The 17,916-nt window shown below is 46.5% G+C and overlaps 1 protein-coding gene across 4 annotated transcripts in view; it reads left to right on the forward strand.

Moving 5' to 3' along the window:
• The window catches only part of ADAMTS17 (ADAM metallopeptidase with thrombospondin type 1 motif 17), a 346,090-nt gene extending 330,515 nt beyond the window's left edge, over positions 1 to 15,575 (forward strand). For 3 of the 4 annotated variants that reach the window (XM_068556841.1, XM_068556842.1, XM_068556843.1), the window contains 2 exons: positions 13,235 to 13,412; positions 14,604 to 15,575. In XM_068556841.1, the coding sequence (XP_068412942.1) occupies positions 13,235 to 13,412; positions 14,604 to 14,770 (345 nt within the window). In that variant the 3' untranslated portion in view covers positions 14,771 to 15,575. The remainder of the gene's footprint in view (positions 1 to 13,234; positions 13,413 to 14,603) is intronic. The other variant, XR_011075535.1, reaches the window with a different exon arrangement.
• The last annotated feature ends 2,341 nt before the right edge of the window (positions 15,576 to 17,916 follow it).

Below are 17,916 nucleotides of genomic sequence, written 5' to 3' on the forward strand. Positions count from 1 at the left end.
ATAGGAGATGAGTTCTTTGAATGTGGTTTGGACCCCATGAAACAGCGCGTGCCCTGACCTGGGGCTCCGCGTGATGACAGCATGGCTCAGGGGAGGAGACGGTTGTGCAGCATTTGCTGGGCACGTAGGCCATCCTTCTGCAGCAGGGGGGAAGGGTCTTTCAAACAGTCTCTGATAAGCTGGGAGAGCTAAGTTACGAAACTGGTGGCAGCTCCTGCCCGAGGGGAGGCAGTGAGACAGCTCCTGTAGCCCCCTCTGTGCTCCTGGCGCCCATCTGAAACAAGAAGCAAGAGCTCTTGGGATAGCCAGCCCTTGCAGGTCACGGGGGGTCACCTGGGCCTTCTGGTTCCCGGACTATAACGTTCCAACCAGAACCTGTAGGACAGCAGGCTGCGAATTCAGAGAGTTTGAGGGGAATCCAAAGCTAAGGCTGAGCATAGGATTCAAGGATTTGAGGATTTCAAAAACAGTTTGAAAGAAAGTATGAGTTGAAGGGGGAAGGGGTGTGTGTGTGTGTGTGTGTGTGTGTGTGTGTGTCTAAGAAAGCATTTCCAATTTCAAGGCTGGAGCAAAGACGGTGGGGATTTTCATCACTGTTTAAGCCTACTATTTCAGGTTTCAACAGCTTCTGAGATTTGCATTGCTCATGCCAAGTTTTGGGGGAAAATCTGTCAAAAATGCTTTTGGGGAGCTTTTGACATTTTACCAGCCCAGTACCTTTCAGACACGAGCAGAAAATGAAGTTCCCGTAGGGGGTTCCCTGCCCCCCTGACTGTCATGCGGGGCTGTCCCGTGCTGCCCCTCAGAGGCAGGCTGGCCCCTCGGAGGGTGGCTCTGTGAGAGCATAGGGTGGGCACACTGTGCAGTGAGGATTCATCTTTGCATTATTTCACCCTAACCCTATTCCTGCTCACCCCAGAGCCTGTGCAGGGAGCCCCTGCCTGTCCTCCACTCTGTAGGAGCCAGCGCTCATGTGTGTATTAAACATTCCTGTCACGTTTTCCTCTTCCCAAGATTTTTACAACTTCCTTTAGCTAATTCTCAAAACATCCCTTTGGAATCTGGTGTCATTTATAGTCGTGATTTTACAGCTGGGTGGATTTTACCACGCCGTGGTGGAGCGTGTCATCAGGACTGGGCCTCCACATGGTGACAGAGGCCTGGTTCCTCCCTGCTGGAGAGCCGTGTGGCCCCAGAGGAGTGCAGGCCTCAGGGCAGCAGCCGGGATGGGAGGCCCGGGGGCTACATCACGGGGAAGACCGTGGACCCTCTGAGCCTCACGCTCCGCCTCTCTGCAGGTGGTGCTGTGCCCTGCAGACACTATTCCTGCAGTCAGTGCACATGTATTCTGCACCTACTGTGTTCTGAGCGCCCGGCCCTGCCACAGCAGCTGTTAGTGTGAAGATTAATGAGGACTCATGAGAATGGGTGTGAGCCCAGTGCCCGGCACCGGGAGGCAGGCAAAAGGTGGACCTGCTGCTGTTACTACTACCATCACCACCATCATCATCATCATCGCCACCCGTGGGATGGGTGGCAGGTCCCCAGACCTTGTGTGTGATGTGCAGCTGCAGGCACTTGCTGGAGAGGGGGCTGCACTTACTCCAGGTCACCTGGCAAGGAGCTTTCCTGGCGGATTTATTACTGCTCCATTTTGTCTTGGTTTCCTGAGTCTCGGGGAACCACATTAAATGTTAATGTCATGAGTGGCTTGAAAAAACTACCCAACAGTGACAGTGTGCTTTAAAGAAGACCAGATCTGTTTTTTAATACATCTATTTGCTTAGATTTTAAAAGCCTGAAAAATGGCTTCACAGCGATGCTTGGGGCTAATTCGATGCTATCAGGAGACACTGCTGTCTCCTCACTGTTGAATTAAAGTGGAGGCTGAGGGGAGGCCGACAGAGGTGAGATTCATTGTCTGTGCCTGTGCTACCCTTAATGCAGCGAGCTCAGGTTACAGGAGGATGCAGTGTCTTCAGGGCCAAATCAATCTCTAATTGTGCTCCTGGCAAATGTGTATGTCCACACCTGCCTGGTGACCGGCATGGCAGCCCAGGGAGGGCTAAGCAGGCCAGGTGACTCAGGGCACCTTCCCGGGCTCCAGGGACCCCCGGCCAGCTCTCTCTGCTCTTGGCCCTACGCTGACTGTTGTTAATAATAGTAGCAGCGTTTGTCCATCCCAGACTTCCTGCTAGGCACCTGCTCTAAGCTGTCTCTAATCCTGGAAATCATCCTGCAAGAAAGGTTTTATTATCCTCAAGCTACAAATAAAGAAGCTGGGGCTCGTATAGGTTAAGTAAGTTGCCCGAGGTCACACAGCTAGTAAAGGGGGATGCAGCATACTGACAGGCCTGTCCTGTTGCCACTGCACTGTCCCTGCTGAAACTCCGGCCAAGGAGTGGGTAGTTATGCATGGATTTTAGGCCAGGGGCAGGCTAGGCACCAACTCGGCTCAAATGAAAATGCAGCAGGCCTGGAAGGTGGCAGCTGCACCAAAGGGTCATTGGTGGAATTTTCCACTTTTGTTTTTAATTACATAGGTAATTCTATCTTGCTTGGGAAGACACAGAAGAGAAAAACTAGTCCTACAAAACCAGATGACAGCACAGTAAATTTTTTTAATTGTTTGTCTTCCCAACTTTTATATAGGTGCACACACACACACACACACACACACACACAGGTATTGGGAAAAATGGGGTGGTTTCTGTACGTGCTACTCTGTAACCTGTCTCCTCACCTGACGTTCTGAAGCAGCCTCTGTGGGGCTGGCTCAGACACCGTTCTTAGGTGGCTAAGCAAATACCCGATATTCTCAAAGGTTCTTCCAAGTGAGCACAAGCCATTCACAGCCCAGAGCTGTGTGAATGGCAGCCCCCAGGACTGCAGCTAAAATTCTGCAAAACCTAATCCCAGGGGCAGAGTTTGCAGGGTCTCACATGGCCCCGACAGCAGCTGAGGGTCAGCCCCAGCCTCTCACCTAGCCCAGCCCTGCCTCTCAGAGGTGTTGGAAAGCCATGAGGACAGACGCTTGAGTCTCTGCAGAAGAACTTTGGAGACACCCTCCGTGATCTCATGAGGCAGTTTTTTTTTACAGACTGAAAAATTAAAAACCAGTGACTCAAGCTAGGAAAGATAATGAAGAAATGGTGGAGCTGGACAGTGACCTGGTTTTTTGATTCGTGGCCTCCCATAGAAGCTCCATCCAGTTCAACCTCTAATTCATACAGGAAGATGGAATTCGGTCCTTGGGATGGGGCAGCTGGGGTCCTGTCCCTCCTCTGCCACTCACTAATCTGTGACCTTGGGCAAGACACTGACCCCCATCAAGCTCAGTGGCCAAGATCAGCCCCTTGGGATGGTTGTGGAATGTTCCACACTGTCATGGAATCCTACAGGTGAGCTCACAGACAGAACAAGCATGCTGCCCGCATAGGCTAGAGGTGTCATGAATGCTCTCCCCCCCACCCAACCCCAGAGCATGTTAAACAAGACTAAGAACTTTCAGAGGGGAGACTAGTCTTTGAGGTCACCTCAAACTCTTGAGTTTTACAAGGGTCATTGGTCCTTTCCCGCCAGAGACCTTGTCAATTTTGCATTTGGTTTTAGTAGATCCATCAGATTGAGCCCTTGCTCTGATTTCACATAAATAATAACAACACCTGCAAAAGACATTGAAACCCTACCTGGTGTTCCTGGGCAGGAAGTGACCCAGCCAGGCTAATTGCCCCGCCAGCAGAGTCTGCAGACCTCATGGTCAGGGGGCCCATGGGAGTGAGACCATAGTCCCAGATCCTTCTCTGTTAGCCTGTGCAGAGTTTCCTGGGGACCCAGAAACCCCACCACCACCTGCCCCACCCTGGATGCACCCTTTCTCCAGGACGGACTATGAGGACACCCCGCTCTTCTTCCTGGTGTGTCCCCTACAGCAGGTGGCGCCAGTGAGCCAAGTCAAGATGGGAAGACAAGGGCTGGTGGTGTCTGAAGAGCAGGACACATGGCCCCTTCTTCCCCAAGTGCCCAGTAGTCACAGAAATAAGGCCTCACGTACATGCTTTCCCACGGAGCAGGGCTTTTTAAAAATTTTACGACCAATTTAGATATAAAAGTCTTTAATGGTGTAGGTGGACTAGTCAAATGCCTACTTAGAATATGTAACTTATTCATGTAGTTGTATTTCATATTTAAAGTTTATATATTATGTTTTAATTTAAAAATATTGCTATTTTCTGTCTTTAGCATATTATGAAGTTGAACCTGATAAAATTCCTATTTCTTTGGGGTCGAAAACGGTTGAATATAAGCAGTTTTGTAAAGTGCATCCTAATATTTGCAGCATCTGTCTTCATCATCACTCACTCCACTATCTGAATCCCCTGTTCAGTTTACCAGAGTGTACAGGGCACTGCCATCCAGGTTTGCTGAGATACCGCCTTTTTTGAATGTGCTGTTCTCTTTGGATATTCCCTTGCAAGCTATGGCATGATGTTGCTCTGGGTTGGCATGACTTTGCATAGGCAAGACTTTGATTTACATTCGTAGGATTTTGCACTGCATTAGGACCCTTGGCCATTTCCTTCACTTACCCTGCTGGTGTGGACCCCCAGTCTCTGGGTATAGCCACTTACCAGATTACTTTTCTTTCTTTTTTTTTTTTTGAATTTTATTTTATTCATTTATTTTTTTATACAGCAGGTTCTTATTAGTTATCTATCTTATACATATTAGTGTATATATGTCAATCCCAATCTCCCAATTCATCCCACCATCACCATCCCCGCCAGCGCCCCGCTTTTCCCCCTTGGTGTCCATACGTTTGTTCTCTACATCTGGGTCTCTATTTCTGCCTTGAAAACCAGTTCATCTGTACCATTTTTCTAGATTCCACATATATGCGTTAATATACAATATTTGTTTTTCTCTTTCTGACTTGCTTCACTCTGTATGACAGTCTCTAGGTCCATCCGTGTCTCTACAAATGACCCAATTTCGTTACTTTTTATGGCTGAGTAATATTCCATTTCATATATGTACCACATCTTCTTTAACCATTCATCTGTCGGTGGGCATTTAGGTTGCTTCCATGACCTGGCTATTGTAAATACTGCTGCAATGAACAGTGGGGTGCATGTGTCATTTTGAATTACGGTTTTCTCTGGGTTTATGCCCAGTAGTGGGATTGCTGGGTCATATTGTAATTCTATTTTTAGTTTTTAAGGCACCTCCATACTGTTCTCCATAGTGGCTGTATCAATTTGCACTCCCATCAACAGTGCAAGAGGGTTCCCTTTTCTCCACACCCTCTCCAGCATTTGTTGTTTGTAGATTTGCTGATGATGCCCATTCTAACTGGTGTGAGGTGATACGTCATTGTAGTTTTGATGTGCATTTCTCTAATAATTAGTGATGTTGAGCAGCTTTTCATGTGCCTCTTGGCCATATGTATGCCTTCTTTGGAGAAATGTCTGTTTAGGTCTTCTACCCATTTTTTGATTGGGTTATTTGTTTTTTGTAAACTTGAGCTGCATATATATTTTGGAGATTAATCCTTTGTCCGTTGATTCGTTTGCAAATATTTTCTCCCATTCTGAGGGTTGTCTTTTCATCTTGTCTATAGTCTCCTTTGCTGTGCAAAAGCTTTTAAGTTTCTTTAGGTCCCATTTGTTTATTTTTGTTTTTATTTCCATTATTCTAGGAGGTGGGTCAAAAAAGATCTTGCTGGGATTTATGTCAAAGAGTGTTCTTCCTATGTTTTCCTCTAAGAGTTTTATAGTGTCCGGTCTTACATTTAGATCTTTAATCCATTTTGAGTTTATTTTTGTGGATGCTGTTAGGGAGTGTTCTAATTTCATGCTTTTACATGTAGCTATCCAGTTTTCCCAGCAGCACTTATTGAAGAGACTGTCTTTTCTCCATTGCATATCCTTGCCTCCTTTGTCATAGATTAGTTGACCATAGGTGTGTGGGTTTGTTTCTGGGCTTTCTATCCCGTTCCACTGATCTATATTTCTGTTTTTGTGCCAGTACCATATTGTCTTGATTACTGTCGGTTTGTAGTATAGTCTGAAGTCAGGGAGTCTGACTCCTCCAGCTCCGTTTTTTTCCCTCAAGTTTGCTTTGGCTATTTGGGGTCTTCTGTGTCTCCATACAAATTTTAGGATTTTTTGTTCTAGTTCTGTAAAAAATGCCATTGGTAATTTGACAGGGATTGCATTGAATCTGTAGATTGCTTTGGGTTGTATAGTCATTTTCACAATATTGATTCTTCCAATCCAAGAACATGGTATATCTCTCCATCCATTTGTGTCATCTTTGATTTCTTTCATCAGTGTCTTATAATTTTCTGAGTACAGATCTTTTACTTCCTTAGGTAGGTTTATTCCTAGGTATTTTATTCTTTTCATTGCAATGGTAGATGGGATTGTTTCCTTAATTTCTCTTTCTGATCTTTCATTGTTAGCGTATAGGGATGCAAGAGATTTCTGTGCATTAATTTTGTATCCTGCAACTTTACCAAATTCATTGATGAGCTCTAGTAGTTTTCTGGTGGCATCTTTAGGATTATCTATGTATATTACTATGTCATCTGCAAACAGTGACATTTTTACTTCTTCTTTTCCAATTTGGATTCTTTTCATTTCTTTTTCATCTCTGATTGCCATGGCTAGGACTTCCAAAACTATGTTGAATAATAGTGGCGACAGTGGACATCCTTGTCTTTTTCCTGATCTTAGAGGAAATGCTTTCAGTTTTTCACCATTGAGAATGATGTTTGCTGTGGGTTTGTCATATATGACCTTTATTATGTTGAGGTAGGTTCCCTCTATGCCCACTTTCTGGAGAGTTTTTATCATAAATAGGTGTTGAATTTTGTCAAAAGATTTTTCTGCACCTATTGCGATGATCATATGGTTTTTATTCTTCAATTTGTTACTATGGCATATCACATTGATTGATTTGAGTATACTGAAGAATCCTTGCGTCCCTGGGATAAATCCCACTTGATCACGGTGTATGATCCTTTTAATGTGCTGTTGGATTCTGTTTGCTAGTATTTTGTTGAGGATTTTTGCATCTATATTCATCAGTGATATTGGTCTGTAATATTCTTTTTTTGTAGTATCTTTGTCTGGTTTTGGTATCAGGGTGATGGTGGCCTCATAGAATGTTTGGAAGTGTTCCTTCCTCTGCAGTTTTTTGGAAGAGTTTGAGAAGGATGGGTGTTAGCTCTTCTCTAAATGTTTGATAGAATTCATCTGTGAAGCCATATGGTCCAGGGCTTTTGTTTGTTGGAAGATTTTTAATCACAGTCTCAATTTCATTACTTCTGATTGGTCTGTTCATATTTTCTATTTCTTCCTGGTTCAGTCTTGGAAGATTATACCTTTCTAAGAATTTGTCCATTTCTTCCTGGTTGTCCATTTTATTGGCATACAGTTGCTTGTAGTAGTCTCTCATGATGCTTTGTATTTCTGCGGTGTCTGTTGTAACTTCTCCGTTTTCATTTCTAATTTTATTGATTTGAGTCCTCTCCCTCTTTTTCTTGATGAGTCTGGCTAAAGGTTTATCCATTTTGTTTATCTTCTCAAAGAACCAGCTTTTGGTTTTATTGATCTTTGCTATTGTTTTCTTTGTTTCTATTTCATTTATTTCTGCTCTGATGTTTATGATTTCTTTTCTTCTACCAACGTTGGATTTTGTTTGTTCTTCTTTCTCTAGTTCCTTTAGGTGTAAAGTTAGATTGCTTTTTTGAGATTTTTCTTGTCTCTTTAGGTAAGATTTTATTGCTATAAACTTCCCTCTCAGAACTGCTTTTGCTGCATCCCATAGGTTTTGAATCATTGTCTTTTCGTTGTCATTTGTCTCTAGGTATTTTTTTATTTCCTCTTTGATTTCTTCAGTGATCTCTTGGTTACTTAGTAATGTATTGTTTAGCCTCCATGTGTTTGTGTTTTTTACATTTTTTTCCCTGTAACTGATTTCTAATCTCATAGCATTGTGGTCAGAAGAGATGCTTGATATAATTTCAATTTTCTTAAATTTACTGAGGCTTGATTTGTGACCAAAGATGTGATCTATCCTGGAGAATATTCTGTGTGCACTTGAGAAGAAAGTGTAATCTGCTGTTTTTGGATGGAATGTCCTGTAAATATCAATTAAATCTGTCTGGTCTATTGTTTCATTTAAAGCTTTTGTTTCCTTATTAATTTTCTGTGTGGATTATTTGTCCATTGGTGTAAGTGAGGAGTTAAAGTCCCCTACTATTATTGTGTTACTGTCGATTTCCTCTTTTATAGCTCTTAGCAGTTGCCTTATGTATTGAGGTGCTCCTATGTTGGTATATATTTATAATTGTTATATCCTTTTCTTGGATTGATCCCTTGGTCATTATGTAGTGTCCTTCTTTGTCTCTTGTAAAAGTCTTTATTTTAAAGTCTATTTTGTCTGATATGAGTATTGCTACTCCAGCTTTCTTTTGGTCTCCATTTGCATGGAATATCTTTTTCCATCCCCTCACTTTCAGTCTGTATGTGTTCCTAGGTCTGAAGTGGGTCTCTTGTAGACAGCATATATATGGGTCTTGTTTTTGTATCCATTCAGCAAGCCTGTGTCTTTTGGTTGGAGCATTTAATCCATTCATGTTTAAGGTAATTATTGGTATGTATGTGCCTATTACCATTTTCTTAATTGTTTTGGGTTTGTTTTTGTAGGTCCTTTTCTTCTCTTGTTTTTCCCACTTAGAGAATTTTCTTTAGCATTTGTTGTACAGCTGGTTTGGTGGTGCTGAATTCTCTTAGCTTTTGCTTGTCTGTAAAGCTTTTGATTTCTTCATCGAATCTGAATGAGATCCTTGCCAGGTAGAGTAATCTTACTTGTAGGTTCTTCCCTTTCATCACTTTAAATATATTGTGCCACTCCCTTCTGGCTTGTAGAGTTACTGCTGAGAAATCAGCTGTTAACCTTATGGGAGTTCCCTTGTATGTTATTTGTCATTTTTCCCTTGTTGGTTTTAATAATTTTTCTTTGTCTTTAATTTTTGTCAATTTGATTACTATGTGTCTTGGCATGTTTCTCCTTGGGTTTATCCTGCCTGGGACTCTCTGTGCTTCCTGGACTTGGGTGGCTTTTCTCTTTCCCATGTTAGGGAAGTTTTCAACTATAACCTCTTCAAGTATTTTCTCGGGTCCTTTCTCTCTCTCTTCTCCTTCTGTGACACCTATAATGCAAATGTTGGTGCATTTAATGTTGTCCCAGAGGTCTCTTAGGCTGTCTTCATTTCTTTTCATTATTTTTTCTTTATTCTGTTCCATGGCAGTGATTTCCACCATTCTGTCATCCCAGTCACTTATCCATTCATCTGCCTCAGTTATTCTGCTATTGATTCCTTCCAGTGTATTTTTCATTTCAGTTATTGTATTGTTCATCTCTGTTTGTGTGTTCTTTATTTCTTCTAGGTCTTTGTTAAACATTTCTTGCATCTTCTCAATCTTTGCCTCCATTCTTTTTCTGAGGTCCTGGATCATCTTCACTATCATTATTCTGAATTCTTTTTCTGGAAGGTTGCCTATCTCCACTGCATTTAGTTGTTTTTCTGGAGTTTTATCTTGTTCCTTCATCTGGTACATAGTACTCTGCCTTTTCATTTTCTGTGAATGTGGTTTTCACTCTACAGGCTGCAGGATTGTAGTTCTTCTTGCTTCTGCTGTCTGCCCTCTGGTGGATGAGGCTATCTAAGAGGCTTGTGAAAGCTTCCTGATAGGGGGGACTGGTGGTGGATAGAGCTGGTTGTTGCTCTGGTGGGCAGAGCTCAGTAAAACTTTAATCCACTTGTCTGCTGATGGGTGGGGCTGAGTTCCCTCCCTGTTGGTTGTTTGGCCTGAGGTGACCCAGCACTGGAGCCTACAGGCTCTTTGGTGGGGCTAATGGTGGACTCCAGGGAGTACTTCCCAGAACTTCTGGTGTCAGTGTCCTTGTCCCCACAGTGAACCACAGCTGCCCCGCCACCTCTGCTGGAGACCTTCCAACACTAGCAGGTACGTCTGTTTCAGTCTCCTATGGGGTCACTGCTCCTTCCCCCTGGGTCCTGGTATGCACACTACTTTGTGTGTGCCCTCCAAGAGTGAGGTCTCTTTTTCCCCCAGTCCTGTCGAAGTCCTGCAATCAAATCCCACTAGCCTTCAAAGTCTGATTTTCTGGGAATTCCTCCTCCCGTTGCCAGACCCCCAGGTTGGGAAGCCTGACGGGCTCAGAACCTTCACTCCAGTGGATGGACTTCTGTGGTATAATTGTTCTCCAGTTTGTGAGTCACCCACCCAGCAGTTATGGGATTTGATTTTATTGTGATTGCACCCCTCCTACCGTCTCACTGTGGCTTCTCCTTTGTCTTTGGATGTGGGGTATCTTTTTTGATGAGTTCCAGTGTCTTCCTGTCGATGATTGTTCCGCAATTAGTTGTGATTCCAGTGCTCTCACAAGAGGGAGTGAGTGCACGTCCTTCTACTCTGCCATCTTGAACCAATTCCTACCAGATTATTTTTCAAGAGATCTTTAAAAGTTTCTTACACCATCCTTCCTCATTTATGATTATGGTGTCCTACTTCCAGGAGAAGAGAGTTTAATTTCTTTGTGTCCCTTTTTCTTTTAACCCCCAAGTGATCTTGCTACAAATAATTGAGGGTATCCCTTACCCCGCCCCTGAACTATGAGAGGTTTTGTTGTTACTTAATTATAAGGCAACTTATTCTTTTCCAAGAATAATTTTGAGTGACAGGCTTCATCTCTTGTATTTGAGCACACCTATCACCCGTATATAAACTCAGCAATTGGGGCTGCAGGTGGATGTCTGTTCTTGCTTAATTACACATTTGTATACAAATACTTGACTACTTCATCGTAAGAAAAGAGAGCTCCTCACGCTCTACACAGGACACAGGGGAGAAGTTCAGGGTAAGTCAGAGTTTCTCAGCTCTGGCTGCTTGTTGCAGTCACCTGGAGAGCTTTGAAAAATACTGATGCCCAGTGCATCCTCCAGGGATACTGATTGATTGGTCTGGGACATCAAGACCTTTCAACGCTCTCCAGGTAATCCCATGCAGCAGATCCCAACGTGAAGCCACTCCCTCCGAGACGCCCTCCAGGTGGAAGTCACGTTGCTATGACACTTGTCCCATGTTCCAGGTCTCCAGTTGGTGGGAACCTCCTCATGTGACATCATTCTTCCACTGCAGCACCCCTCAAATTTCCAAATGCTCCAGTACCAACTCCTGAGGTCTGGGGTGGAACCCAGAAGTGTGCATTTATCATGCACGAAGGATTCTCAAGGCTGTGAGCAGCCCTTGATGGATTTATCCAGAAGATGGATATGGAGCCAGGCACACAACCTTGCCTGTCAGGGAGAGCCCATTCTGGTTTGAACATGCCAGGGCTCTCAAGGCGGGTGGTGGGGGTTGGCAGCGGAGGCGATGGGGCACTTGTGGTTTTCCTACCTCTTTCGTGATTTGAAAAGACTGGGCCCCATCAGAGCACCATGCCCTCTGAGCTCTTTATCCTTCTAAAGTGAAAAAAATGTGATCCTGCTTGTTAGACTAGAAAGCAGAGGAATTCACCTGAGGCGCAAAAGCCCCTTTGGGAGCGCAGATGATGGCCACTTCTCATGGATGAAAGGATCCACGCTGAGCCTGTGCAGGGTAACCCCTCACAGACCCCCAGAGAAGGCCCTTCCTCCAGCACAGGCCATGGTCAGACCCAAGGGGAAGAGAGAGGGAGGCACGTGATCCAGATGGCACCTGGCATTCTCACCACATGTGGCATTCAGAGGAAAGACCCTGCTCCCCTCTCACTACCCTGAGGTGCCAGTGTTAACTCCAGCTGGGCTACTACACCTGTGATCTTTGCTTTATCAAAGTTTTGCAGAGTGCTCTCAGAACCCCGTAAAGCATGGGTTGTGAGCATGCTGGGGGACCCCAGATGGAGAGAGTGTGCATGTGGACCAGGCTCTCTGGCTGGGAGGAGACCAACTTAATGGAGAGATGGTTCCAAGGGCTCCCCGGAAAACAAGCAAGGGCCGAGGGGCTAGCAAGCAGGATGAGGGAGTGGTGCTGGATACCTAGCAGGTTCCCTGTCAAACACTTTAAAGGAGCCGGAAGAGGAATGGGAAGAAGAGCAGGAGACAGAACGCATAGTAAAGTCTTAGAAGGCCACTCACTGGGAATGCAGGATGGTCTGCTGAACTAAATACATTGGTTTGGTTTTAGCACACCCACATCTGCAAATGCTGGAAATGCCAAGAACTAGGGGTTGGGTGTCTAAATTAAAACTGTTAGCCCCAATATTAGTCCATGAGTCCGTTATGCAAGAAAGGTTGCACTTCTTCATCTTCTCTAACTTTACTTAATTCTGACCCCCGACCCTCCAGGCTTGTGGAAATTCAGCCCCATCATTATTGGGCTCCTCTCCACACCCAGGGCTGGACAAAGGCCCGGGAGCCTCACATGGCACAAAGTGCCAGGGAGATCCCTGTGGCCATCAGGCCCAGTCCCTCCTGGGTGCCAGCAAGCCACCCTGCTACCTGGAGAATTTCAAAACCCAGATGGTTCTCTGCTTGGAACAGGCATGAGAGGGTGGGAGGTGAAATGCAACCAGCATAAACTAATATTTCAACAATTGTGTCTTAGCTCAGGCTGCTGTAACAAAATACCACAGGCTGGGTGGCTTAAACAACAAGACGTTTATTTCTCACAGTTCTGGAGGCTGAGAAGTTTGAGGTCAAGGTGCTGGCATATTTGGTTCTTGATGAGGGACAACTTCCTGGCTTGCAGATGGCTGACTTGTCATGTGTCCTCATGTGGTGGAGGGAGAGAACTCTGATCTCTCTTCTTCTTATAAGGACACTAATCTCATCATGGGGGCCCCACCCTCATGACCTCATTTAAACCCAATTACCTCCCAAAGGACCTACCTTCAAATGCCATCCCACTGGGGGTTAGGGCTTCAACATGTAAATGTTGGGGAGACACAAACATGCAGTCCCTAACATCTTGAAACAGTTTTCCATCAGGCAGCTGGTATGCAGCCAAGCCCTCTTGTCCTGCAATTATTTCAAGCACGTAGGAACGACATGCAGGGGCCTGGCCCAAGGGTGCTATGATGTGAGGCCATTGTCAAAGCCCCTCAGCCCGGGTTAGGCCCCTAGCTCAGCTGTCCTCAGCTCAGCTCTCCCTGTCTCTGGCAGTGCTCGTCGACCTGTGGGAAGGGCCTGCAGTCCCGTGTGGTGCAGTGCATGCACAAGGTCACCGGGCGCCATGGCAATGAGTGCCCAACCCTCTCCAAGCCGGCAGCCTACAAACAGTGCCACCAAGAAGTCTGCAATGACAAGATCAACGTGAACACCATCACTTCCCCTCGCCTCGGTGAGTGCCTCTGCTGGCCCCCAGCTCCTAGGGCTGCTGCATCCCCTGGCCAGCAAGTCCCCACTAGCAGTGGGAGTTCTATAAGCCAGAAAACCCCCTCCTTGGGGCTTATTTGAGTACTGGAGAGGCTAACGTGTCAGTTTTGTAGAGGATCTGAGGTTTCAGAGATGGAATTTCATCCTTGTCATGAAAAAGCTGTTTGTTTACTGTGGTCTCAAACACTTGAGCCCCTCTGCCAACAAATGAGGAACACGGGAGAATGTTCCTCAAGTGTTTTGGGATTCCTGTGCATGAAGGAGGCAAAGGGAGGTGCATCCTTCAGGAAATGAAGGATCTGGGGGTGTCATTCATGAAATCTTGGTGATGTGTGCATGGAATGTTCCTCAAGCTAATGCTTGAGAAGAAAACAGAGGTGTTGACAGGTTGGAGTCTTTAATTCGGCAGGGAGCTTTTGTGTGAGCAGCTTGGACCCGAGTGTTCCAAACCCAGCCCTTTACCAGGCCACATCCCCGGCCAGTGGTGGCACAAAAAGAAGAATATCTAGCACTGATCTGATGATTCTATTGAGCAGAGTTTCTGCTTTTCCAATTAGAAATTCCTAGGGAACTTTTTCCCCACCCAATGCCCCTTTCCCTAATGCTAGAATGCCACCAACATGAAGGGAATTTCCAAGCAGCTTCACTGGGAGGGTCTTTGAGCTTGCATAGGTGTACACCAGGCTTTTGCATGCCCTCAGGCTGGACCATCTCTCTGCACTACCAAGTGCCTGAAGGAGATTCAGGCCACCTGCTTGTGCTGTGACCTTGTGCTTTTGTGGGCCCTTTGATATCCACTGCCCTGTGCCATTCTGTTTTATCAATGCCAACAGATAACGTCCTCTGCCATAAAATAACAGTACACACCACTTAGCTCAGAAGCGGGGGGGGCAGTGCCCTCGCCCTGAGGAGGCAGCCAGACCACTGAACTCTGCCAAGTGGTCAGGTTGGACCCAGAGTATGTCCCTTGTAAAAGAAAGCCACATCCACAGTGGCCCTGGCAGGGGCATGATTTCCCCGGTCTGTGCAAGGCTCCAGTGTACACATGGGTAAGGGCAGCCCCGACTATATCAGAGTGCAGGCCATCTCTGTGTGCATGATGACGTCCCCAGGCCACACATAACCTCTGGGCTTTCTCTCTCCACTGTCCCCTTAGCTGCTCTGACCTACAAATGCACACGGGACCAGTGGACAGTGTATTGCAGGGTCATCCGAGAAAAGAACCTCTGCCAGGACATGCGGTGGTACCAGCGCTGCTGCCAGACATGCAGGGACTTCTATGCGAACAAGATGCGCCAGCCACTGCCGCCACCAAGTTCATGACAGGCGGCCAGTGGTCCCGCGATGCTCTGACATGAGGTCTGAGTCCTGACGACATGGCTAGTTGAAAGCCCACCCACCCGAGAGCACACCAGTCCTGCGGCTGGGACCCCCAAAGCACACGGCGGCTCACCCAGGAGGCTGTCCCAAGAATCCAATTGCTTAGAACCTGAGAGTGGACTTGACGTTTGCTTAGTGCTTTTATACTTAATATATTGTTAACAGCCACTGGATGGCTTTCTACGGTAAGGAAAAAATAGGCATGAGTCACAAAATAATTGTAATTTCTAAGGTTCCACGTACCTCAAAGGGAACACCTCTGACAGAAATCGTCAAGAGAGACGTCACAGGCGCCCCTGTCTTGGATGTATCGGGGGAGGGGGAGGATATCCAAAAACTGAGACGTTTTACTTTAAAGCAGGCTTTATTCTGAAAGCCCGTGACACCCTGGATGGAAGGAGGCTTCTCTGGAGAGGCCGGGCTGCTGGAGCCCCCTTGACACCACAAGGACCAGCACTTGGCCCCTCCATCCTGTCAGGGAACGTGCTCTCTAGATCGCGGCTTTTCCTTGGAGGTCTTGTCCCTGAGAGTCTGAGTCTGTGTGAACTAAAAAGGACGCTAGGGCTGTGTAGTTCTGCATACCACCTACGTGGGGGAGAACATTCCAGAAGGGCTTGGGTTTGGGGACGTATCTAGTTTTCAGATCTCTGTTGTCCCCCACACAGGGAAACAGAAGAGCCTCTCTTCAAGGTGCTGTGAGAGGAGGCACGTGCTAATTTTGGCCTTGGGATTGCTTCCTGGCATAGAGGTGAGCTCAGGGCAGCTTTGGGAGGGGTGGAGGGGCTCCCCCTCTGCTTCTGGGGACCTCTGCTCTAGCCAGTACTTCATAAAGCTTTGCACCTTAGAGATGGCTTCCCATTGACCTTGGCCATCTATCTGAAGTTGCTTCTTCTTAGAACCTCTGAAGACTCAGGCTCAGGCCTGGAGCTTCACCCTGGCACGGGGCAGGTTTCCTCCAGGACTGCTCAGCCTAGTGCCAGGATGGGTGGAGGAGTGGCCCCTGGCCAGGATGGCCACATACGCACCCAGCCTTTCCGTGGCCCAGACCTTGCAATGTTCGTCATTGTCATGCTGTCGTTGTTGACCCGTCTTAGTGGGGCAAGAATGACACTCAGAAAATCCGGAAGAAGGTATTTGCCTCCTACAGACACCTCACCCCTCAAAACAGAACTGTGCCCTCTCTGGAGCCCAGGGAGATGAAAAGAGTGTCCTCTGTGAAAGCACAGAAGATGGTACGACCCTGCCTGCCCGGGAGCTGGGCGGAGGGGACCCGACATGCTGGGAGGTCTGGTCTGCTGACCAACTTGGTGGGCCTTTGATGGGTGCTTATATTCAAGGACTTTATCATGAGAAACCCACCCTCTCCTCCCTTATTTCAGAGGGGATCTTACTTAGGCTAATCTCCATGGGATCATCTCCCAGTGCTTCTTGATTTACTGGTGCTGTGTTTATGTATCTGTGTTTGAGTTTTTGATGTCACAACTTTAGAGTCAGCTTAAATCAGAAAGAAAAAGAAACACTGCCACCCCAAGCCCGTCTTATGGGCTGTGTTTTGGTTTGTGATTTTTTACTGCCCCAGAGGCAGAAAAGTGGTAGGGATGGCAGGGAATCTATTCAGTTCCACTTGAATCTGTGAGAAGTGTTGAGAAAACTCCTTAGGTGTTCTGTGGAAAGACCCCAGAGGGTACCAGACTGGGGCAGCTCACCTGCAAGGTAACCTCCAGCGGCTGCCCAGGGCCTGTGCAGAACGCTGTCCTCCCTGCTCCAGCTTGGCCGCGAGCAGACTCCCCAGGCCCCTCAAAGTCTTGGGGAGCTAGGGCTCAGTTTTCCCCCAGCCCCAAATGGGCTGTACTTTACCACAGATGAACAGAAAGCTCTCAGCCTTGGGGGCTGAGGAGCAGAGTCGGGGCAGCAAGCTAAGGAAGCCGGGGCAGCCTTGCTTACTGTCTGCATGGGAACCACGGGCCCACCTGAGCTGGGCAAGCATGTGCACATGCCCAGAGGCGAGCCTGTTGCCTGGTGCCTCTGAATCTCCCCCCTGGCCACCTTGACGGTATCAACTGGACGCCCCTGGCAAGGGCCCCACACCCTCAGAATGCAAATGACTGATTCAGTTATTGTTAAACATCCCTTTGGTTCCCCAAAGTTTAGGTCTTTCTGAGCTCTTTTAGCTCATGCTGGCACTGTCACTCTGAAATTCACCAGCCCGCCTTCTGTTCACGGCACAAGCAATGATCAATTTCAGTGAAGCCACCATAGCACTCTTGCTCCACTTTGTACAGAAGACAATGAAACCCTGTCATTACAACAGTGATGTTTCTTTATGGTTAACAATACCCTGTACTGTCACTCAAGTACTGTACCTTTTTGGTTGCACAAATGTGTTACTAACTACAGAGTCTCACAATCTTATGGTGCTATTTTCATTGGTGCAAATGAAACCCTCTCAGTTGACCATGGCTTGATATTATCAGAACACAGGGAAAGATCCTCAATGGCAGTAATATCATTGCTTTGTTCTCTTTTCTTCATTTCAGAGTCAAATGTATATATTTTCCATTAGCTAACTTACATTACGTACTGTACCCATGGTATTTTTGTTTTACTTTTTGGTGCTGGTTTGAAAGAAAAGAAAAAAAAAAGAACAGAAGACAAACATTGGACACCACTGTAAATGAAAAATTAAGCATTTCATTGGAAGTGAGTTGAATATGTTTAATAAAATGTTCTTCCATAACAATTTTAAGCTGTCTGTGAAGTAAAAGACAAAAACCAGTCCTCGAGGGCTGACAGAGGGAGGCTGTGTCCTTTTCTTCTGCAGTGGTCACACCACTTGCCTGGGACTTGGCTGCAAGGAACTGCAGCCTGCCGACCACAGCTGTGGACAGTGTCAAAGGTCGCTGGTAAATGCAGTTCTGGCGGGTGGCTGCATCTCCCCAAGTGAGTGCTAACAAATCATTCAGTCCTGGGCCTCATCCCTGTGTGGTTGCAAAACCCTGGGTGGGGACATGAAAGTGTGACAGCTGTACAGTGAGTCTGTGAGTCTGATACAGAGCAGCTACCTCACTGGTGGAGCTGCCCAGGCTCCA

Source organism: Eschrichtius robustus, chromosome 1 (genome assembly GCF_028021215.1).
Source record: "Eschrichtius robustus isolate mEscRob2 chromosome 1, mEscRob2.pri, whole genome shotgun sequence".
Lineage (NCBI taxonomy): Eukaryota > Metazoa > Chordata > Mammalia > Artiodactyla > Eschrichtiidae > Eschrichtius > Eschrichtius robustus.